Here is a 21,028-nt window from a genome sequence, read left to right on the forward strand (position 1 = left end):
GGTCTATAGGGATATGCACACGGTTAATTATTTGGCTAAATGCTTGGTGAATTGAATAAACCCAAGAGAGGCACCCATTTAACAGTCTGTGCCAATGGAGGCCTTCCCTCTTGCCAATCTAGACTAGACAGAAGCTCTGTGAGGCAGGGACAGTTTCTTAGCTAAGCTCTGTGCTTCTCCCACTGAAAGGACCGGAAGGAACTGATTGTGCCCAGACAAATGTGCCCACTGGCTATCCTGGGTGGGGGAGTCAGGGAAGGGAACCCCTGTGACCAGGGACCAGAACCAAAGATGAATACACACCATTGCCTCCACTGCCCTCCAGATGCAAGTCAGCTTCAGGAGCGCCTTGACCTGTGGGGAAGGGGGCAAGGCCTCGTCATCTGTCAGGCACTCAGCATTTGTCCATGCAGAGGCTAGACGTGGGGCCTAGAGTCAAATAAACTCTCAGAACATTGGAGCTAGAGCAGACCTCGGGCTGTCTGGCTCCCTCTTTCCCAGATGTGAAAACTGAGGCCCAGAGAAGGAAGGAGATTTCTCAAGATGACCTGGCAGTGCCAGGACCCAAAGCCAGGCTTTCCGACTCTAAGTGCAGCATGCCCACCAGGACATGTTTCTTCCCAGGAGTGGATCAGGGGCAGAAGGGCCTGGGCAGGAGCCAGGGGAAGAAAGGGTGAGTCACCTTTCTGACATCGAGGTCCAGTGAATCCAGGTGGGCAGAGGCAGCGGGCACCCTGGCAGGTACCTCCATGAAGGCAGGGCTCTGGCAGGAGGCAAGGGTTCTCAGCATGCTCACAGCGGTCTCCTGAGTGGGGAAAGACAGTAACTGGCATTGGGTACCCTGGACACTGTCATGACAGGTCTCTTTCCTGGAGGGCTAGGCAGCAGGCGAAGGAGAGGAGTATTCTTATTTCAGGCAGCCTCAGACAGGCTCTTACTTGTTACCCTTCCCCCAGCAAGGGAAGAAAGGTCTAGTAGAAAGAGAACTGGATTGGGAGTGAAACTCTGAACCAAAGTGAGTTGGCTCTAGCTCCTAAACCTTTTATCTCCAAAGTGTCAGAGCTGGGATTTGATCCCAAGTCCTCAGGCTTCATGGATAGCATTCCTTTCCCTCCAGAGCTCTGAGAGCCAACTCTGGGGCTTTAGAGAGCACCTGCTCACCTCCCTTTCCTGCCTCCCTCAGGGAGAGACCCTCTGCCCCTGGGCATACCCCTCTTCCCCGCTGCCCAGGGAGAGAACTCCACACACCTTTGAAACCATCACGGCACAGGCACTGGAAGTCATACTCGCCGCCAGGCATGCAGGTGGCACCATTCTGGCAGGGTTGGCGCTCACAAGGAGAACTGTCGTAGCACTGGCCGACTCCTCGGCTGCCCAGGAAGCTGTAGGTCAAGTCCAGTCGCTTCCCGTTCACCGACACCTGGGGCCAAAGAAGCAGAATGCTTGGATGAGGGGAGGTGAGGCCCACAAAGGGCAGCGATGTGGTCGCTGGCTGATTCATAATGGGCCAAAGCAGAGCCGAGGGCTTGGGAGCCCTGGCGACCTGGCGGCCAGGCGGCCTGACCTCATCTCCTCTGGCCTGCTGGGTGGGAGGCCCGGGGAGGTGACCTCTGCTCCCCAGAGTCCCAGAATCCTGAGCACATTTGCAGAGCCAGGGGACAGTTGAGGAGCCTGGAGGCCAGGAACGAGAAGAGAAAGATGTGTCTGATGCAGGAGACCCAGTCTCTGCCCAGGATGTGCCCAGCCCCCTCTGGGCTTCAGATGCCCAACTGTCAATTGTCAGCTGTCAGCTGGACTATTGCAAGAGCTGCTTGCCAATTGGTGCTCCTGCATCAAGACTCTCTTCTCCAGGCCATCCTCCAAACATTAAGGAAAGTGATTTTCCTAAAGCACGTCTGACCATTTTATCCCCCTACTCAAACTGCCATGGCTCCCTATTGCTTTTTTTTTTTTTTTAAATATTACCTTCTGTCTTAGAATCAGTATTCTGTATTGGTTCCAAGGTAGAAGAATGGGAAGGGCTGGGCAAGTGGGGTTAAGTGACTTGCCCAGGGTCACATAGCTAGGAAGTGTCTGAGGCCAGATTATAACCTAGGACCTCAAGTCTCTAGGCCTGGCTCTCCATCCACTAAGCCACCCAGCTGCCCCCAGCAAAGCAATTTAAATAGATGATCTCATTTGAGAATCACAGTAACTCTGTGAGGAAGGGGGTGGTAAGTGTAATTATTCCTATTTTACAGAAGTGAAAACTAAGGTGGAGACTTGCCTGCAGTTACAGTTTGGCAGGGCCAAGAGGTAAGAGCATGTTGGGACTTGAAAATGGCAGAAAGTAGAGTCCAGGACTGGGAGTTGGAAGGCTCACCTCACCGATGCAGCCGTGGAAGTGGGCACTGACGTTGGCAGCAGGTGGCAGAGCCACCGAAGGCTCCACACCGCCCAGATAGAGGAGGGTGTGCAGGTTGAGGCCTTGGCTCTTGCCAGGGGAGGATCGCTGCACTGGGTGCCTGCCATCTACACGGAGACTGCCATCCTTATTGAGTCGCTCCGCGGACACGTGGTGCCAGCGGCCGAGGGTCAAGGGCTGGGTACTCCGGAGCACGGCCGTCCCTGCAGTGTGCATCAGGCAATGGCGGGCTTAGTGTTGGCCCAGTTCTTAGGGAAAGGGAGAGGGTGAGTAAAGGGAGAAGGAACAGGAGCTACTAAAATAGCTTGGCACAGAGCCTTGGCATTTCAGACTGGCATTCAGCTGGGTGCAGGAAATGTATTTTGGAGTAGTCGTCCCAGCTGCCCTCTTGTGGAGTCCAGCTCGGGGCACCACGACTGGCACCCAGATCCAGCCGTCTATTAGAGGTAGCAGGGGCTTCTGGGTCCGTCTCCCTGGCACCCGGCGCAGGGTCCATGATTCTCACCCTCCTACAGCACAGGGTACTCACCCGAACCCAGTTCATAGCGGAATTCCAGGTGCCCACCAGTCATCGCCAGGGACACAAAGTCTTCAACAGGGGCGCCCTTCCCACCGCTGAAGAGCAGGAGTCCTTCGGGGGCCAGTGGTTTGAACTCGAGGTCCAGGCGGAGCTCGTGGTGGGTATTGGTGAGGGCAGGTAATGCCAGGTAGGAACTGGCACCCGACAGGGCTGGCGTTGTCACTGTCACACCTGGAGCAACAATGAACACCTTCAGCAAAGTTTCTGGTTATAAAATAAATCCATACGCATCACTGACATTTCTGTACGTTACCAATGAAAGCCATCAGAAAGAAAAAGAGAAAATTCCCATTCACAGTAACTACACACGATAGAATATAACAATCTGCTAAGACACACAGGAACTACAGAAACATAATTACAAAGCATGCTTCACACAAATGCAAATAGATCTAAATAATTAGAAAAATGTTATTTGCTCATATAATTAAAAAATACCTAATTTACTTATTCAATGCCATACTGATCAAACTACCAAAAAACTGTAGAGCTAGTAACAGAAGAGCAGCTAGGTGGCTCAGTGGATAGAGAGCCAGCTGGATTTGGGGGTTCCTTGGTTCAAATCTGGCCTCAGACACTTCCTAGCTGTGTGACTCTGGGCAAGTCACTTAACTCCCATTGCCTAGCCCTTCCCACTCTTCTGCCTTGGAACAATGATTCTAAGATGAAAGGTAAGGATTTTAAAAAATATAATAGAATTCATATGGAAGAACAAAAGACCAGGAATAGCAAAGGAATCAATGAAAAAAAAAAGATGGGAAGGAAGGTGGCCTAGGCATGGATCAAGATCTCATACCATATACCAAGATAAGCTAAAAATGGGTGCATGATTTAAACACTGAGGACAATATCTTAAGTAAATTAGTGGAACAGGGAAGAAATTATCTGTCAGATCTATGGATAAAGGAAGCGTTCATGACCCAACAAGAGAGAGGAAAATAGGAGATAAAAGTGATAATTTTTATTATATAAAATTAAAGTTTTTGTGCAAACAAAATCAATGCAACTAAAATGAGAAGAAAAGCAAGAAAATGGGAGAAAAGGGTCTTCAAAACAAGTTTCTCTGATAAAAATCTTTCTTTCTTTTAAAAAAATTTATTTATTTTTAAAATATTTTTTCATGTTTACATGATTCATTTTCTTTCCCTCCCCTCTTCCCTCCCTGAGCTGACAAGCAATTTTACTGGGTTGTGCAAAAGTTATCACTTGATAAAAGGTCTTATTTCTAAAATACATAGGGAATGGAATCAAATCTACAAGGATAAATTCCATTTCCCAACTGATAAATGGTCAAAGGATATGAGGTAGGCAATTTTCAGAAGAAATCTGAGTTATCAATAGTCATAAAAAAATTCTCCAAAGGGGTAGCTGGGTAGCTCAGTGGATGGAGAGTCAGGCCTAGAGATGGGAGGTCCTAGGTTCAAATCTGACCTCAGATACTTCCCAGCTGTGTGACCCTGGGCAAGTCACTTGACCCCCATTGCCTAGCCCTTACCACTCTTCTGTCTTGGAGCCAATACACAGTATTGGCTCTAAGACGGAAGGTAAGGGTTTAAAAAAAAAATTCTCCAAAATACAATTGATTAGAGAAATGTCAATTAAAATTTGGAATATACCACCTTACACATATCAGATTGGCTAAGACAAAAAAAAAAAAAAAAAGGAAAAATTTTAAATGCAGGAGGGGATGTTGGAAAATAGATACATTAATCTGTTGGTTGGCGCTATGAACTGGTCCAACTGTCCTATAGAACTAGTTGGAACTATGCTCAAAGGACTATAAAACTGACCCTTTGGCCCAGCATCACCACTCCTAGGTATGTATCTCAAAGAGATCAAAGAAAATGGAAATGGACTCATGTGGATAAAAATATTTAGAGCAGTGGTGACAAAGAATTGGGAACAGGAGCTCCTCCTTGTTTGGGGACTGGCTGAACAAGTCGTGGTATATGAACGCAGTAGAACACTATTGTGCTGTAAGAAATGATCAAGGGCCTGGTTTCAGAGAAACCTGGGCAGACTTGGAATTGGGAAGATAATCAACTTTGAAAGACTTAGTAACTCCGATCAACACAAGGACCAGCCACAATTCCAAAACACTTGTGACATAAAATGTAATCCATCTCCAGACAGAGAACCAATGGACTGGGTGCAGACTGAAGCATATTTTCTCCTCTTTGCTTTTTTTGGACAAGGCCAATGTGGGAATTTGTTTTGCATGACTATATATATTTGTTATGTCTCCCTGCCCCGCCCCCCCTTGCATTCTCAAAGCAGGGGCAAAGGAGAGGGAAAGCAGAGAATTTGGAATTGAAAGAAAAATAAATTAAAAAAAAGAAATTTTTTTGCTTAAAAAATTTTTTTTGGACTGAAAACAGCCTGAATGCAGACTGAAGCATATTTTTAAAACTTTCTTCATTATTCTTGGTTTTTTATGTCTGAATTTTCTTTTGCAACATGGTTAATATGGAAATACTTTGTATGACTGCACATGTATAATCTATGTCAAACTGTTTCCCTCCTCAAGAGGGGGGTAAGAAGGGAAGGAGAGAATATGGAACTCAAAATTAAAAAAAAAGAATGTTAAAAAAATTTTTGTTTACATATAATAGAGAAAAAAATTAGATAGGAAAAGAAGTCTCTGATCAGCATGCATGCTTTCTTTTTTTCCTTCCTTCCTTCCTTCCTCTCTGCTCCTGCTTCTTTTCTCTCAGTCCCATGGCCCATCGCCCCAGTTTATGGCACAGCCTGGCATCACCCACCTTCCATACACTTCTCCCCAAAGCGGCCCAAGTGACAGCGGCAGGAGTAGCCCCGGCCGTCTGGCCGGTTCACACAGGTGGCATCAGGTCCGCAGGCCTCTGGGGAAGCAGAAGGAACAGGGTGGGTGGTGAGGATGGCGAGGGGGAGGCACATCTGGGCCAAGAAAACGCCCTCTCTTTCAAGACATTGGGAGAAGGGAGGACACAGGCAGTTAAGGACGAGGACATTCCTAGGGTACCCCATAAGGGCAGGGATGGAGGCCGGAGCGGGCGGTAGAGACCGGGGGTGATGGCTATTAGAGGCCTAATCATATCTGCTGAACTCATAGTCTAGAGGTTCGGGGCTGGTAATTGTTCAACCTGGCTCTGGGTATGTGACATGTTTAAGTTTAATCTGTAGCGGGCAGCTGGGGGGGCTCAGTGGATAGAGAGCCAGGCCTGGAGACACAGGAGGTCCTGGGTTCAAATCTGGCCTCAGATACCTCCCAGCTGTGTGACCCTGGGCAAGTCACTTGACCACCACTGCCCAACCTTTACCACTCCTCTGCCTTGGAGCCAATACACAGTATTGATTCTGAGACAGAAGGGAAGAGTCACGTAAATGCTAGCGATGGTCGATTGTCGGGATTATCGTGCCGTCCCCTGCCCTTCCCACTGTACGGGCTGCCCCCCTTGTATGAGCCTCAGCGGTGGGGTGCTCCATACCTGGGTGACAGTGCAGGGCCTGGGAGTGTTCGCAGCGGCTCCCGGTGAAGCCAGCAGGGCAGGTGCACATGTAGCTGCTGCTCTCGGAATCCCGGCAGAGCCCCCCGTTCTGCAATGCGCCCCCCTGGGTCAGTCCTCTGGTGCTCTCAGGCCCTCCCTCCTCCCAGCCCCAAGTCCTGGTTTCCCTTCCTGGGGCAGGAGAAGGCTTGTGGGTGGGCAGGAAGGATGGGGGAGGGGGCAGAAGGGAAAGGACTTGAGGAGGGTATCGGGGGCGGCCCAGGCAGGAGAGAGGAGGGCAGAGGAGAACGTCACCTGACAGGGTCTGTCCTTGCAGGTGGGGCAGTGGGAGATGCCATGGGCTGTGAGGTTGAGATCCTGGAAAATCACTTCCTCGCCCTGGATCCGAAGCTCCCGCACACAACCTGAGGAGGCGGAGGATGCTGGGCCAGGAAGATGCCCCGTGCCCCGGCGTGCCCAGCCACATTCACAGACACTGTGCCATGCACCTCCCCTGGGGGCACGACTGAGGCAAAAGAGCCTTCTCCTGGAGCAGGCAGTTTTGGGGAACCTCAGAGGTCTGGGATGGGGTCCCCTTGGGGAAGGGAAGGTCGATCGTACCTACAAAGCCGCTGCTTAGGCCAGCCTTGGGGATGGCACCATAGTCTGGGTAGCCGCCCAGGTAGAGCTCCTCATTCAGGTCCAGCCCTTGGAATTTGCCCTGCAGGGGGATGCATGAAGGGACTGATGGGATGAAGAAGTGGTAGGAATCCCTGAGGACCCTCGGACCCTCCTCCAGCTGCCCGGCCTCTGCTCGGCTCTAGGCCCCCGGCTGTAATGGAAGAAGGGCCGAGCTCCTTCTGTGTCCCCTCTGATCCCGGGGCATGCTCCAGACTAGCAGGGACATGAAATAGAATTTTGCCTCCATCCCAAACTGGGGCAGAGCTGGTAGGAGCCCTTGGAGGGCCTAGAAAGAGCTCATGGGTGCTGGGGTTGGCATCTGGCTCATCTTCCCTCAGAAGAAGGGCTCCCCGAGGTCACGAACTTGCCTCTCCCAGGAACCCAGAAAACTGGCGGAGGGGAGGCCGTTTTACCCTTCTCATCCTGGGGGCTCCCTGTGGCTCTGTCTCCCCCGCCAGCCAGGCAGGGTATGGCTCAGAGGGTCAAAGAAAAGGAAGGGGGAGGGAGAGAGTGCCAGTGTCTCACCTGGGATGTCCCATTGATGGGGGACAGGTTGCCCACAATCAGGGAGCCCTGGGTCAGGTTTCGAAGCAGGGTCACCGTGTGGAATTGGCCCAGTGCCAATGGGGTGGGGTGGCGGATGGTAGCCATGCCAGAGCCGGCATCAAACCTGCTCAGGTCAAGAGGTCAGTGACAAGAGAGACAGGGACTGGGAACCATGGGAATTGGGGTGACATCAGTCTGGGGCTCTCCTACGTTCTGGGAGGCCTGGGCCACCCCAGAAGCTGAAACAAGGCGGGAGGAGTTCCTGGGTCCCACTCTGGACCCCAGGCCATCCACGCCTCTATCCCCATGCCCCAAACAAGATGGCAGCCCTCTCTTCAGGCCTATGTTTGCCCTCTCATCTGAATCCAGACCCTTTGACTGACTCTAGGAAGCCTAACCAAAAACTTATGTGTAAATTGTCATTAAAATAAAATAAAAGATAAAACTAAACTAAATTAATAAAATAAAAATTATATGGAAATAAGTTTTGCATGATTATGTGTGTATATATAAATATATATAATGTATATATGTACATATATATGTATATATAAATTTATAAAAACACATGATTATGTGTGTATATATAAAACCCAGACTGAATTGCTTGTCAACTCCGGGAGGTGGGAGGGAAGAAGGAAGGGAGACAACATGAATCATTTAATATTGGAAAAATTATGTGGAAATTGTTATTAAAATAAAATTAAAGATGAAACTAAAATAAAAAATAAAATAAAATGATAGAAAGCTTTCCCAGATGAAACCCATCTAGTCCTGCCCTCTAATTACTCTAGCAACACTTCCCCACTCTCCCACAGGAGGAGCTTCAATGGATTGCACTCATTTGCCTTTGGCCTTCACAAAGGGTTTGGGGCCAGGACCGTCTCCTCTGTCAGCCTGGGATTTCTTCAAGAACAGGGGCTGTAAGCTTCCTTGTCCCCCAGCTGCCTGACTGTCCCATGGCCCTGCCTCAAACCTCTTTAGGATTCTGAGGGAAAAAGTGGGAGTGTGGGGAGAGGAGGGCATCTCACCGGAACTCCGGCCGCCCGCCCACCAGGCCAAAGGAGATGAAGTCAGGTTGCCTGGCTGCCAGATTGACGGGGCTCCCAGGCCCAGGGATCTGCTTCTGCCCATTGTATATCAGCATGCCTGTGTTGAACAACCAGGTCAGAAGCGTCTTGTCCTTCAGCCGCTTCCCTCTTCCCATGTCCCTGCCAGAACCAGGCTGGCTCTGCTCCTACCTAGCCTCCCAACCCCTCCTTGCCCTTTGCCTCTTTCTGGGACAGCCTCTCACCCAGCTAGGCCTGCCACTAGTGGCCGGACCTCCCCCCGCCCCAGCTTCCCCTGCGGGAACCCCCGGAGTAGAGGGAACCTGCTAAAAAGCGACAGAGAGGGGAGAACTCATGCCCATCCCCACACAGCAATCGGTTAAAATGAAGAAAGCCCCAAAGGGTGTGTGGGGATGGCGGGAGACTTACCGGAATAGAGAAGGAGGGCTGGACAGGCAGAAACAGGGAAAAGTGGGGAGAGGCGGGCACGGCGAGGAAGGGAGGAAGAGGGAGGGCATGGATGAATAAGACAGAGAAGGACGAAGAACAGAGTGTGTTGGAGAATCCCAGGAGGGGAGGCACCGTGGAGAGAGAAGATGGAGAGATGAAGAAGAGAGAATGAATGAGAGAGAGAGAGAGAAAGACCAACTACCAGCTGGCCTGTGCTCTGAGAGCAGGGGAGAGAGAATAGAGAAAGAGAGGCTTGGGCTCAGGAAAAGCCCCGGAGCCCTGGGAGGGCTCAGATGGGGGGGCTGATATCACAGGGAAGGGGTCCTACAGAGAACTGGGTCTTCACTAGGCCTCCATCCCCACGGCTGATAGGTAGGGGACCCCCCACTCCACCCCTGGAACCATCCTTCCTCTTACCATCTGCAGCGTCAGGCCTGAAGTTGATTCTGATCTCAAACTTCCTGTAAGCATCCTTGATGGTGGGCAGAGGCAGGAAGGAGTGTGGGGTCTGGGTGAAGTAAGGTACCACCCTCTCTGTGGACAAGGAGACACAGTGGTCAGAGGGGTGGGAGCCGCCGGATGTGACAGGGGAGAGCTGGAGGCTGGCATCAGGGCAACCTCACCTGGCACCTGGAGGCGGGCAAAAGCCTTCACTTTGCCCTGGCGATTGGTGGCAGTACAGATGTAGGTGCCGGCATCTTGGGGCCGGACGGAGGGCAACGTCAGCACATTGTTCTCCAGGAGACTGTCTGGGGGTAGGTCTCCCTCCAGCTGAAATGAAATACAGCGGCTCCAACTTGGCTCAACCCCCTTTGTTGCCTGGCTCTGAGGCCCTCTACTGTATCCTGTCTGTTCTCTGGGAGAAGCCCCTGGGTCCTGCGGGGCAGCTGGTGACCTCGAGTGAGCCTCTCAATGCCTCCGTTTCCCCCTCTGTAAAATGAGGGGTTTGGAGGAGGAGCTGACCTCTAAGGTCCCCCCAGCTCTCAGATGTGAATTCTGTGTCCCTTAGCCACCAGCATCCGCCACAGTCTGTGTCTGGCGGGTGAGGATTCACGAATCCCTGCTTAGGAAGTCTGCCCTGAATCGGGGGCACGGTAGGCAGGAGGGTTTTTGTCTGAGTCAGTGCTTCTATGTCTCTCAGTTTCCTCTTGACCTCCTCCCTTCAGTCCTTCCCTCTTTCCTCTTGACTTTCCTATTTCTCCCTCTGCCCACAGAACTTCCTACCTTGGTCCAGGTGATGTCAGGCATCGGGAAGCCAGAGGCCATGCACGGGAAGACGGCTGCAGAGCCAGCGGGAACTCGAACCTCAGGAGGGGCTGAGATCTGGGGCAAAGCTGCAGGGGGGTAGGAGGTACCCAGGGTGAGATACTGGCATCATGTGTGGGGCTGGGATGGTGTGGGTGGGGGTATCTTAAAGAAGGAAGTAATGGGCATGGCTGGGTGAGGAGACTGGGGTTTTGGGGAGGGCATGACTGGCATGAAGTAGGACGAACGGTGGGCACAGCCACATCTGAAGTTCCGAGATACCCAGGTCATGGGTGGCATGGGCAAAGGGGAAAATGATGGATACAGAGATGTTTGAGAGATGAAAGACACGCGGGATCCGGGGGGATGAAGGCCGGCCCTTACCTTGCACGAGCAGCAGCACGTGAGACTGGGTAGTGCCCGCAGCGTTGGTAGCTGTGCATCGATACTGTCCAGCATCAGCCTGCTCCACACGGGCAATCCTGATGGTACCCCCACTCTGCACAATGCCTGAGCGCAGGTGGCCCCCTACTTTGCTCCAGGTGACATGGGGCTTGGGGTCACCCAAGGCCAGACACTCAAACTCCACAGCATGGCCCACTACCACCGTCTGCACGGATGTCCGAATGTTAATGAGGACAGAAGGAAGAGCTAGGGAGAAAGAGAAGGAGGGAGGGCTAATCTCTGATTACCCTAACTAGTAGGCTTTTACCATGATCAAGGAGGCAGTGATAGGAAGCCAACAGCCTCAAAATGGCGCCCTATCTCTCCCACTCCAATGTGGTCTCTAGGCAATTTATAGAAGTTCAGAAAGTCCAGAAGGTGAATCTGTCTTATATACTGAAGAGCCGCATGTATTGACAGGAAGAATAAGAGAGAATTCACTGAGATCTCTGGGCACAACAGTTTAGGGAGTTTGACTACCAAGCTGGCTTTGCCATTGCCAATGTTCCTAGGACAAGGCTGTATACCAGGCTAGGCTGTAAGCTGCCTGAGATCTTTTTTAAATTTTTTTTATTTTAAACTCTTACCTACTATCTAAGTAACTTAGGAACCAATCCTAAGTATTGGTTCCAAGGAAGAAGAATAGTAATAAATATTATATATACATGTAATTTATGCATAAATCATATAAAAATAAAGAAAAATATAAAACAATTTATATTTTATTATACAAGTAATAAAATATAAATTTAAAAAGTAATGGAGTGGTGAGAGAATTTGAGAATCAAAATTCTTTTTAAAATGCTGGAAACATGAGCAGCTGGGTAGCTCAGTGGAGTGAGAGCCAGGCCTAGAGACAGGAGGTCCTAGGTTCAAACCCAGCCTCAGCCACTTCCTAGCTGTGTGACCCTGGGCAAGTCACTTGACCCCCATTGCCCACCCTTAACAATCTTCCACCTATGAGACAATACACCGAAGTACAAGGGTTTAAAAAAAACCAACAAAATAAAATGCTGGAAACAGTTTTTACATGTAAATAGGGGAAAAATAAATTTAATTTAAAAAAAGTAATAAGGGCCAGGGATTTTGGATTAAGTGACTTGCCCAGGGTCACATGGCTAGGAAGTAGCTGAGGCCAGAAGTCTCTGATTTAAAAGGCTGTCTAAAGTCCCTCAGATCTGTTCTTTTGTTAGGCTCCCTTCTGCCTCCCAATTGATAGAGGCTTGAGGCTCAATAACTCTAGATTTCCCTGATTAGACCAAGACTTTCACTCACCTTGAACAACTAGTTGGGCACTAGCCTGGGCCTGGCCCCATGGCCCATGTGCACGGCAAATATATGTCCCCTGGCAGCTCTGGTCCAAATTCTGGATCCTTTAAAGAAATCAAAGTCCAATATTGATGCGGCTGATAAACGACCAGGATGACAACAACAATGATAGAAAGAACCACAGCGGAGTTTTCCAGCGGTAAAGTATTCTAAACTATTCAAGTCACTCTCCTGGCAGAAATCCACCAAGTACCATTCTGTGTTATTTGGAATTTTGGGGGGTTCAATTGAGAGTTATTTGGGGTTCATTTGAGTTTTAAATATTTAGATATATGACAAACTTCCTGTGGATGTTTAGGGGACTTGGAAACTACATTTCCCATGATTCAATGGGTTTCCAGACTTACATGATGACGTGAGCGAACATAAAGTGTAGCTTAAATAGAGAGGACTTGATTGGGACATGCTCTTTTTGGTAGGAGGGAGCCAGGAGAGAGAAGGTATGGCGGGGAACTTGAATTAGATCTTAGCAGGTGCGTGGTCATCTTATATTTTACCAACATGGCCTTAATTAAAATACTGATACTTCTCTTAATATCAATCTATATTTATCTTAATCATAACAGTTCTCGACATTCCGGAGATGAACATGAACATCTCTCTGCCCTCGAGCCTCTGGGTTCTCTCCTGAACTTTCTCTGCTATGAGCTCACTTCATCCCGTCTTTCTCTCATCCGTGCTGGCTCCCCTCATTAGAATAGAAGCTTGAGGCAGGGATCGTCTTTTTTACTGCTGGTTTCGGAGTTAGCCCTTTGAACAGTGCTCAGCACATAGGCTAGGCTGTCTTTAACCTGTTTTTTTAACCCTTACTTTCTGTCTTAGGACAGCTCTAATGCAGACGGGCAGCAAAGGCTAGGCAATGGGGGGTTAAGTGATTTGTCCAGAATCACAGAGCTAGGAAGTATCAGAGGCCACATTTGAACCCAGGACCTCCTATCTCCAGGCCTGGCTCTCAATCCATTAAGCAAAGTCCTTAGTCAGTGTTTACCGAGTGACTGGTTAGTTAAGTGACCTCATAGAGTGACAGTGAGGACATTTCTTTGTAAACCTTAAGCACAGCTGCTCCCATGGAAGCTGCTGTTAGGAGGATGCTGAAGTCACTACATCCTCTACATGTGGAGCTTGAACCCTGGGACCCTTGGGCTCCCTATCATAGACTCCATGGAAGGGACCCAAGCACAGACCCTGCCCCCCATGTCAGCCTCCCCATCCTGCATGGGGTGACCCCAGAACCCCCCATTGTAGGCTCCATGGCAGGGATGCCAGAGACAGCACCCCCCCCCCAAGTCAGTCTTCCTTCCTTCCTTACTGAAGCACCCTATCCTGTGGAGTGTGAGCCCAGGGCCCCCTATGATCAGCTCCCAGGGACAGACCTCCCACCCTAGTAGAGGCCTCCCCTCCTCACTAAAGCACCCCATCCTGTACAGGGTGACCCCAGGGCCCCCCCTATCATTGGCTCTATGGTGGAGACCTCAAGGACAGACCCTCTTTCCCCCCATGTCAGCCTCCTCTCCTCACTGAAGCACTCCATCCTGTACAGGGTGACCCCAGGGACAGACCCCCCATCAGCCTCCCCTCCTCACCGAAGCACTCCGTCTTGCACAGTATGACCCTGAGGAAGCTGCCCTCCTTCTTTGAACCAGTGGATCTGGGCTCCAGGGTCGCTAGGTACAGTGCAGTGGAACTCGACGCTGCCCCCGATGCCCCTGGTTTCCTGCTGGGGGGTGATGTGCATGGCTGGAGCTGAAGCCGCGGGGAAGGGGCCTGCGGGGTGGGCTCCTGCAGAAACAAGGCAAGAGGTCATGGCTCCACTACATGGGAGGACACAGCTCCTTCCTGGCCCTTCTGCTGGCACAAGAGGCTGGTGGGTCCTGACTTGTGGCACTTCATATTTCATTTGCTTTAAACATTAGAAATAGAAAGGCAGACTAGATGCATAGGATAGAGAAATCAGATGTAGTTCCTGACTTTATCAATCTATTTATTTAAAAAAGTTTAATATTAATTAAAAAAATGTTCAGTGACAAATTCTCTCCCTCCTTCCAGCCCCCCATGGAGCAAGTTTCTGACTTTAAAGAGACCCTGTTGTCTGCCTAGGCCTCATGCTCCTAGAATCCGTCGGATTTTAGAACTGGAGGGGACTTTCAGCCGTTATCCAATGCAGGGATCCAGGCTCCATCTCATAGATGCTGAGATGAAGCCCAAGACAAAGGATCTGCCCAAGGGCCAACGAATCATCAGAAACAGAAGTAGAATCTAAAAGCAATAGAACGGGGCTAGCTAGGTGGCTCAGTGGATTGAGAGCCAGAAGGCCGTGAGTTCAAATCTGGTCTCAGTCACTTCCTAGCTATGTGACCTTGGGAGAGTCACTAAACCCTACCACTCTTCTGCCTTGGAATTGATACTTAGTACTGATTCTAAGACAGAAGTTAAGATTTTTCTTTAAAAAATAAAAATAAATAAAAGCAAAGAATGTAAGTTCCTTGAAGGTAGTGATTGTTTCATTTTAATCTTTGTAGGAAAGTGCCCAGCACATAGTAGGTGCTTAGTAAATACATGTTGAATTGAATTACACCAAAATCAGGTACTCTGATTTACAAATGATTTCATCTAGCGTTTCTATTTAATAGAAAAAAAGAAATAATTTGCACTTCTCTGATATCCGGCCAGGTGGCAAACTGGAGATAGAATTGGACTTAGAATCAGGAAAACCTGGGTTCAAATCCTACTTCAAATTCTTAACTAGTTTTGGGACCTTGGGGACACAGACTTCTCAGCCTCATTTTCCTCATCTGTCAAATGGAGATAACAATAACACCCATCTCACAAGACCAAAGGTATAGACAGGCATAGTAAACAAAGTGCTCTACAAGTGATTTAATGTTAATTATTATCCTAGGATCTGAGGTTCATAGGTCTAGAGCTAGAAAAGACCTCAGGTCATTGAATTCAAATTTTATCGATTTGATTTTATTGATATAAAAGTGCACCCTAGGAGAAAGCTGCAGAATCCCACCCTGAGACCCTAAGGCCTTGGATCCTTGAATAAAGATCACAGACCACTGGTGAACAACATTCCTGCAGCTCTTCCTTCTCGATACAAAGAATAAATTATTTCACATTTCCAAAAATAAAAACAACATCATTTTATTGATGAGGAAACCCCAAACCAAAGAGGCCTTGAAGGGCACAGGAGCCAGGACGCCCACCCATATCTGCAGACACCATATTGGTGACGTGTGGCATCTCGATTTCCTGTGATACTTTCTCTCCTCTTCCTGTCCCCTTTTCAGAAGTCTTCTCTTCCCTCTAGAGCTCTGATTAGGGCCCACTTTTTTCCTGAAACCTTCTCTAACACCCTACAGGAAATCTTCTCTTCCTCCCCAAATATCTATCTTCAACTCTCCCTAACAGTAATGGTAATGCTAATAACTGTTGTTGAGTTGTTCTACTCTTCCTGACTCCCTGTAGGGTCTTCTTGGCAAGGATACTTGAGTGGATTGCCCTTTCCTTCTCCAGCTCATTTTTACAGTTGAGGAAACTGAGGCCAACAGGAGGAAGGGACTCGTTCAGGCTCCCACAGTGAGTAAGTGTCTGAGGTTGGATTTGAACTCAGGAAGAGGAGTCTTCCTGACTGAAGGCCTGTTATTCTACCCACTTCAACCCTTAGCTGATCTAATGATAATAAAAATAGTTAGCTTTTATGTAGCCCTTACTATGTGCCAAGCATGTTATAAAATCATCTCGCTTGATCCTTGTGACAACTCTGGGAGATAGGTGTTGTTATTATCTCCATTTTACAGATGAGGAAATTGAGGCAAACAGGGTTAAGTGACTTGCTCAGGCTCACACAGCAAACAAGGACAAATTTGAACTCAGGTCTTCCTGACTGTAGACCCAGCTTATATAAAACTTATCCAAGTACATGCTGTACCCCATTAAAAGCCAGGAGGTCACCAATGGTTTTGTTTCTCATTTCTATATTTCCATCCCAGAGGCCAGAGCCTTGTTTGTAGAATGAACTCGATCAAGGTGTGGGTGTTTAGAGGTGACGGGGCATCTTTGGGTCTGGGTGAGGGCCAGGGAGCCCCTGTGCCCAGGGAGTGGCATCCCTCATCCCCTTCCATGTGCCACTCACCCTGGATTCGGAGGTGGGCAAAGGCCTGGGCAGAGCCCACCTTGTTGGTGACCAGGCACTGGTACTGGCCGGCGTCCTCGAGGGCCGTGGGGTGGATACGCAGCAGGTCCCCCCGGACAGCTGCGCGCCTGGGGAGGCTGCCGTTCACCCGACTCCAGTGGAACGTGAGTGGGGGTGTCCCGTGCGCCAGGCACTGAAACTGCACCATCTCTCCTACTCCGACCAGGGCCTCCTCTGGGATGGTCGTGGCGTAGGGATGGCCTGCGGGAGAGAAATACAAAAGGAGTGTGATGCGGGGGCGCAGAGCACCGATCAGGGGGGCTCCCGAGGCCCGGGGCCTTACTCTCCACGTGCAGGATGACAGTGGCCTCGGCGTGCCCGGCCGAGTTGGTGGCGTTGCAGATGTACTGGCCGGAGTCCTGCTGGGCAACCTCCGGGAGGATCAGGGTGTTACCGGACAGCTGATGCTTCCAGGGCAGAGGCGCCCGAAGCTTGGACCAATGCACGGTGGGAGCGGGGCTGCCTAGTGGGGAGAAAGGACAGGAGGAGCTGGGGTGAGGGCACGGCATCCTGGAGCTCTCTCTACGGTTAACAGGAGTTAGAGGTAGAAGACACTTTAGAAATAATCCAATATAACCCCCCCAAATGACTCTTATTCCATTCAACCATCCCCCTAGCTCCCTTTGGGCCTCTAGAAAACATGCCCTCCTCTCCCACCCCAAAGGCTGTTAATCTCCTCAGTTTTGGAACTCGGGCCCCACGGGATTCAGGAGCCTCCTTAATGATGCCACCCCGGATCCTAGACCAGACAAGACGAGTCAGCTTTATATCCTATCAAGCCTTCCACCAAGCCATCTTGCCACCAGCACAGTTCCCTGGAGGGTACCTCACTGCCTACCTTCTCCCACTAGCTAAGGGATCAGATAAACGTTACGATTGTTCCTAGAAAGGGTGTGCCAAGCTGGGACTTGGGGCTTCTGCTCCCCATCTCTCCCTGACCTCCACCCCTCCAAAGGAGTCTGCTACTCCTGGAAAAATAATTCAACACAGGGATTTAAATATATATTTATTTATGTATTAATATATATTTATATATTAATATATATATTTAATTATGTATTAATGTATTTATAAAATATGCTAACATATTTTATATACTATAATGTTATGCATTAATTAAAAACAATGTAACAAATATATCAAATAAATATGTTAAATATATAAATCTACATATGTATATATTCCCAGCACTATGCACAATGGATGGCACATTATAGACACTTAGGTTTTTCATTCATTTATTCTATAGGTGCTCCTGACCAAGAGCAATCTCTTGGAATCATGGTTCACCTCCTGTCTCAGACTGGCCTGTTTGACCTTGGGGAAATCATTTATCTTCAGTTCCTGGGCACTTCTCAAATGGCTTATCTGCATTAGTAGGGGACCCAAAAAATTTTATTGTTCCATTTTACAGATGAAGTTGACTTGCTAATATGTCTGAGGTTGGATTTGAACTCGGGTCCTCCTGACTCCAGGACTAGCACTCTGCCCCCTAGCAGCCTACTTCAATACTTCCCTCACCCATTTCTGGGACACTTTAACATTTACAAATGAGTTAGGAAAATAGGGGATGGGATATTCCCATTTTATTTAATTTTTAAAAAAAAACCTACCTTCCATCCTAGAATCAATACTATGTATTGTCTCCAAGGCAGAAGAGCAGTAAGGGCTAGGCAATGGGGGTTAAGTGACTTGCCCAGGGTCACACAGCTGGGAAGTGCCTGAGGCCAGATTTGAACCGAGGACCTCCCATCTCTAGGCCTGGCTCTCCATCCATGGAGCCACCCAGCTCCCATTTTAAAGAGGAGAAAATTGAGGCTCCAAGGGAGAAGTGATGGGAAGAACTCAGTCCCCCACCAGCTAGTATCAGAGATGGGGCTAGAGGTCAGAGGACAGGTTTAATAGATTGAAGGCTGGAGAGGACCGCAGAAGGTAGCAAATCCAACCCCTTCATTTTCCAGATGAGGAAATGGACCATATGGAGAGATAAAAGATTTGTCTAAAAACATGCACTAGGCCCCGGTGAGACGGGAACCCTGGTCCCCCTGACTCTACATAGGGCTCCTTCTCCAGTGTTCAATCCTGCCGCTCTGAGCCCAGTTCCCAGAACCATCTTCTGACCCTATGTCGGAAGGCCTGTCCCTAAGGCGGTCCTGACCCTGACCCCTGACCCCTGACGCGTCCCCTCCCTTACCTGTGGCTGAGCAGCGCAGGACGGCCGTCTTCCCTGCTTCCACAGTCATCTCTGCCTCTTGCACACGCACCTCTGGGGCCCCCAGGGCCGCGGCGCCCGTCTCCACACTCACCTCCACCCGGGCCTGAGCAGAACCCAGAGCATTCTGGGCCAAGCAGACGTAGGTGCCTGCGTCCTCTGGCTGGGCCTCTGTAATCTGTGGGTAAGCACAGAGAATGCCCCCACCGCAGGGGCAGCCCCTTCTTTTCACTTTATTTTCTGAACCCTTATCTTCTGTCTTAGAACCCTTAGGAAGCATCCCTTTCAAGACAGAAGAGCATGAAAGGCCTAGGCACTTGGGGTTCAGTGACTCGCCCAGGGGGCCCCAGTCTGGAAGAATCTGAGGTCAGATTCGAACCCAGGCTCTCCTGTGACTCCAGGCCTGGCTCTTTCTCCTCTCCTGGAGCTTGGCAAACCATTTGATCTGGGTTATAGATGCATTATCAGAGCATCCCCATTTCTTACCCTACCATACCCCCTTCTTGGGCTGGCTTTTTAAAAGAACCCCCTAGCCCGCCTGGACCCCAAGCTTCACCTGCAGCACAGCGTGGCTGTCCATAGGCCCCAGAGTCCGATGACGATCCACCTTGAGCGGGGTCCCAATGCGCATCCAGCGGGCAGAAGGACGGGGCTCTCCAGCACTGACACACTCCAGAGAGATGGCTTTGCCCAGCTTCACCTGCACGGGACCCTTAGGGAGCACGGACACTGTGGGGGGGCCTGAGGGAGGCAGGGAAGCAGGGTTCAGGGGATCCATCTGGGCTAGGCCCCCAGGAACATCTCCATCACCCAGAGATGGTGCCTTCCACACTTACCCTGCACGCTGAGGCTGACGACGCTGTGGGCCACACCGTAGGGGTTGGAGGCCACACAGCGGTAGGTCCCGTGGTTGCTGGGCCGAGCACCCATGATGGTGATGATGGAGCCATTGGGGCTGAGATGCACATTGTCTACAAAGGAGAGTGAGACAGGATCAGCTCTGGTCCTAGTCCTCCACCCTTTTAGGCCCCTATGGTCCCTCATGCTTCTCCCCATCTCCAAGTGCTCTCCTCTCTTAGGAACACCCAGAATGTCAGAGCTGGGAGAGACCTTAGAACAGAGACTGTCAGAGCAGAGAGAGACCTTAGAACAGAGAATGTCAGAGCTGGGAGAGAATTTAGAACAGAGAATGTCAGAGCTGGGAGAGACCTTAGAACAGAGAATGTCAGAGCTGGGAGAGAACTTAGAACACAGAATGTCAGAGCTGGGAGGGACCTTAGAACACAGAATGTCAGAGCTGGAGGGAATTTAGAACACAAATTGTCAGAGTTAGGAGGGACCTCAGAACACAGAACATTAGATTGGGAAGAAATTTTGGAATAGTAAGTATGAAAGGGACCTAAGAACATAGAGCTGAAAAGAACCTTAAAATATGAATGTTAGAGCTTGGAGGGATCCTAGAACAACATCAGGACTAAGAGGGATTTTAGAGCAGAAGGCATAGAACCGGAGATCTGAAAAGCCCTTAGAACACAATTTCAAATGGGAAAAGGTCAGAGAACAGAGAAGGCCAGAACTTGGAGGAATCTTAGAACATAGGATGTCATTTAGGAGGGACCTTAGAGACCACTTAGTCCAGCCACTCATTTTACAGATGAGGAAAATGTGTGCCAGACAGTTAATATAATTTGTCCAGGATCTGGTGAGATTTGCAATTTGAACCCAGGTCTCCTGATTCTGTGTCTAGAGGTCCTTCCACTAAACTCTTGCTTCTCAATGGGAAAATGTCTCTTGATATGATCAGGGCATCTCCAGTTGGGCCTCATGATTCATGACTCATGTTACCCATGTCACGATCAGGTGGTCTGGTGTTTGTACATATCCTAAGGGAGGGTTCATGGGATCAAATGGTATCCAGAGGGGTAGCTGGATGGTTCAGTGGATAGAAAGCCAAGTTTAGAGACAGGAGGTTGTCCTGGGTTCAAATCTGGTCTCAGACACTTCCTAGCTGTGTGGTCCTGGAAAGTCACTTAACCCCATTTCCCAGCTCTGCTGTCTTGGAACTGATACACTGTATTGACTCTAAGACAGAAGATAAGGATCAAAAAAAACCTGAACCCCAAGGCATCAAGTCGTAGCCTTTGAGAGCTATATCATGACCAAGTCCCCAGTGTGGCTCCACCAAGTGACCAACCCTTCACCCACTCCCTGAAGGTGGGGAGCTCATGCCCAGACTCAGCAGCCAAGGCTCTCAGGCACACCAGCCTCCTGCTCTCCCTATTTTCCTAGGACGACCATGTCTTGCATAGGCAGTGTAATTAAGACCAGCATCACTAACACCCTGCTTATTCCACATGTCAGAGTCCATCTAATCCCCATTTGAGCAGGAATCCTTTGGAGGAGATCTTTCCCAGGTGGGCTCTGCA

General features: G+C 49.7%; 1 protein-coding gene across 1 annotated transcript in view; it reads right to left on the reverse strand.

The window, feature by feature from the left end:
* The window catches only part of HSPG2 (heparan sulfate proteoglycan 2), an 83,587-nt gene that overhangs the window by 4,614 nt on the left and 57,945 nt on the right, over window positions 1-21,028 (reverse strand). Inside the window, exons 51-73 of the mRNA XM_044668716.1 lie at window positions 19,439-19,573; window positions 19,159-19,343; window positions 18,585-18,780; window positions 16,674-16,853; window positions 16,331-16,591; window positions 15,655-15,666; window positions 13,776-13,968; window positions 12,139-12,236; window positions 10,804-11,070; window positions 10,399-10,508; window positions 9,798-9,945; window positions 9,592-9,708; window positions 8,707-8,824; window positions 7,655-7,799; window positions 7,070-7,169; window positions 6,764-6,873; window positions 6,452-6,560; window positions 5,747-5,845; window positions 2,934-3,155; window positions 2,363-2,607; window positions 1,249-1,420; window positions 683-805; window positions 304-375 (exon numbers count right to left, since the gene is read on the reverse strand). Of these exons, the coding sequence (XP_044524651.1) occupies window positions 304-375; window positions 683-805; window positions 1,249-1,420; window positions 2,363-2,607; window positions 2,934-3,155; window positions 5,747-5,845; window positions 6,452-6,560; window positions 6,764-6,873; window positions 7,070-7,169; window positions 7,655-7,799; window positions 8,707-8,824; window positions 9,592-9,708; window positions 9,798-9,945; window positions 10,399-10,508; window positions 10,804-11,070; window positions 12,139-12,236; window positions 13,776-13,968; window positions 15,655-15,666; window positions 16,331-16,591; window positions 16,674-16,853; window positions 18,585-18,780; window positions 19,159-19,343; window positions 19,439-19,573 (3,417 nt within the window). The remainder of the gene's footprint in view (window positions 1-303; window positions 376-682; window positions 806-1,248; window positions 1,421-2,362; window positions 2,608-2,933; window positions 3,156-5,746; window positions 5,846-6,451; window positions 6,561-6,763; window positions 6,874-7,069; window positions 7,170-7,654; window positions 7,800-8,706; window positions 8,825-9,591; window positions 9,709-9,797; window positions 9,946-10,398; window positions 10,509-10,803; window positions 11,071-12,138; window positions 12,237-13,775; window positions 13,969-15,654; window positions 15,667-16,330; window positions 16,592-16,673; window positions 16,854-18,584; window positions 18,781-19,158; window positions 19,344-19,438; window positions 19,574-21,028) is intronic.

The sequence above is a fragment of the Gracilinanus agilis genome, chromosome 3 (genome assembly GCF_016433145.1).
Source record: "Gracilinanus agilis isolate LMUSP501 chromosome 3, AgileGrace, whole genome shotgun sequence".
NCBI lineage: Eukaryota > Metazoa > Chordata > Mammalia > Didelphimorphia > Didelphidae > Gracilinanus > Gracilinanus agilis.